General features: G+C 39.4%; 1 protein-coding gene across 1 annotated transcript; it reads left to right on the top strand.

Annotated features, from left to right (window-relative positions):
* Positions 1-321: 321 nt before the first annotated feature.
* On the top strand, positions 322-1,201 carry LOC107460991 (uncharacterized). The gene is made up of 2 exons (XM_016079420.1): positions 322-886; positions 1,041-1,201. The coding sequence occupies exons 1-2, from the start codon at positions 322-324 to the stop codon at positions 1,199-1,201; spliced, it is 726 nt and encodes a 241-aa protein (XP_015934906.1).
* Positions 1,202-1,544: the final 343 nt, after the last annotated feature.

The raw sequence follows: 1,544 nt of genomic DNA, 5'->3' as shown, positions 1-1,544 counted from the left end.
ATAGTTGTTTATTCATAGAGTCGGTATGGCAAACACTTTCAATATTGTGTGGTCCGGTCCCAAGTTAGATGGGAAACTCGATTATAGTTATTGGCGCTATCTCAAATTCATCAAGGAGTAGATTACACGGTGTTTGGCAAAATAGCAAATGCCAAAAGTGCAAAAGAAACATGGAACACGTTGAAGCTGTCATATAAAGGTGTAGATAAAGCTCAGAAAGCAAAGCTACAGTCTTTTAGAAGAGAATATGAAAGGTACGAGATGTCTAGCTCAGAAACTATTGAGTAATATTTTACTCGTGTTACAGATCTTGTCAATAAGATGAGAGTCTATGGAAAAGATATGCCCGATAGCAAAGTGGTAGAGAAAATTCTCCGCACCATGCTGATGAAGTATGACCATGTGGTAACTACGATACTAGAGTCCCACGATATGGATATCATGATGATTGCAGAGTTGCAAGGAACCATGGAAAGTCACATCAGTAGAATACTGGAGAAGTCAGAAAAATCAATCGAGGAAGTCTTGAAAAGGCGAGTGAATTTAAACAATATTGCAAAATCAAGCCGTACGCAAGAAGGACGAGGTCGTGGTTTCAATCTTCAAAGTAGAGGCAGAGGAAGTTTCAGAGGTAGAGGTCGTGGCAATTACAACCAAGGAAGTTATAATAATTTTACACCACCTAATCAAGGAAGAGGTGGAACAAATTTCAGGCCTGTCAACCGAGGAAGAGGTCGAGGCAATTTTTATCAAGAAAGAATCAATTTCAACTGCTTTTATTGTGGAAAGTATGGACACAAAGTAGCAGATTGCAGATTTAAAATGGTGAATAACAATCAAGCACATGTTGCAGAAAATCAGCGTAAAAATACTAATGACAATCCGGGTACTCAAACTTTATTTTTTACAAGTAATTCATGTGCTGAAGATGAAAATATATGGTACATGGATAATGCTTGTAGTAATCATATGTCTGGTAGAAAGGAGTTATTTTCTTCTCTAGTTGATTCAGTTAAACTATTATTAAAGTTTGGTAATAGTACAAAGATCCCTATTGAAGGAAAAAGGGCACATACCAATTAGATTGAAGGATGGTTCTCTGAGTTATATTTCTGATATTTTCTATGCTCCTGAACTTGATTACAATTTATTGAGTATGGGGCAATTATCTGAGAAGGGATATGTTCCGAGGGTTACCTGATACTGTAGGTCGATCTCGGACGAGATCTTCTGTGTTGGCCGGAACCGACGTGTCCGGTAGGTGTACGGCGGTCGGAACTGATGTATCCGATTTGTTGGACTTGGTGGTGGTGCTGATCCTGTGTCCCCGGAGGGTGGGGGGTACCTGCAAGGGACTCCGATGCTTAAGTTAGCAAGGGTATTAAGCAGGTATTGAGTAGAATCAGAGTATGAGTTATACCTGGGTGCTCCAGTGTATTTATAATGGTGAGATGTGGCCTCCCGCGGATAAGATAAGTTAGTTATCTTATCTTATCTTTATCTTATCTTTAAGTGAGGTCATCTTTAAGGGAACCGCCTTTATC

Source organism: Arachis duranensis, chromosome 8 (genome assembly GCF_000817695.3).
Source record: "Arachis duranensis cultivar V14167 chromosome 8, aradu.V14167.gnm2.J7QH, whole genome shotgun sequence".
NCBI lineage: Eukaryota > Viridiplantae > Streptophyta > Magnoliopsida > Fabales > Fabaceae > Arachis > Arachis duranensis.
Note: the sequence above shows the minus strand (reverse complement) of the source record. Positions and strands in the feature narration are given on the sequence as shown.

What these genes read in the sequence shown, in the direction of transcription:
- LOC107460991 (XM_016079420.1), top strand. Translation starts at nt 322, where the DNA reads ATGAGAGTCTATGGAAAAGATATGCCCGATAGCAAAGTGGTAGAGAAA. An exon ending in AAATACTAATGACAATCCGG is followed by an intron (nt 887 to 1,040) that starts GTACTCAAACTT and finishes GTTTGGTAATAG; the next exon opens with TACAAAGATCCCTATTGAAG.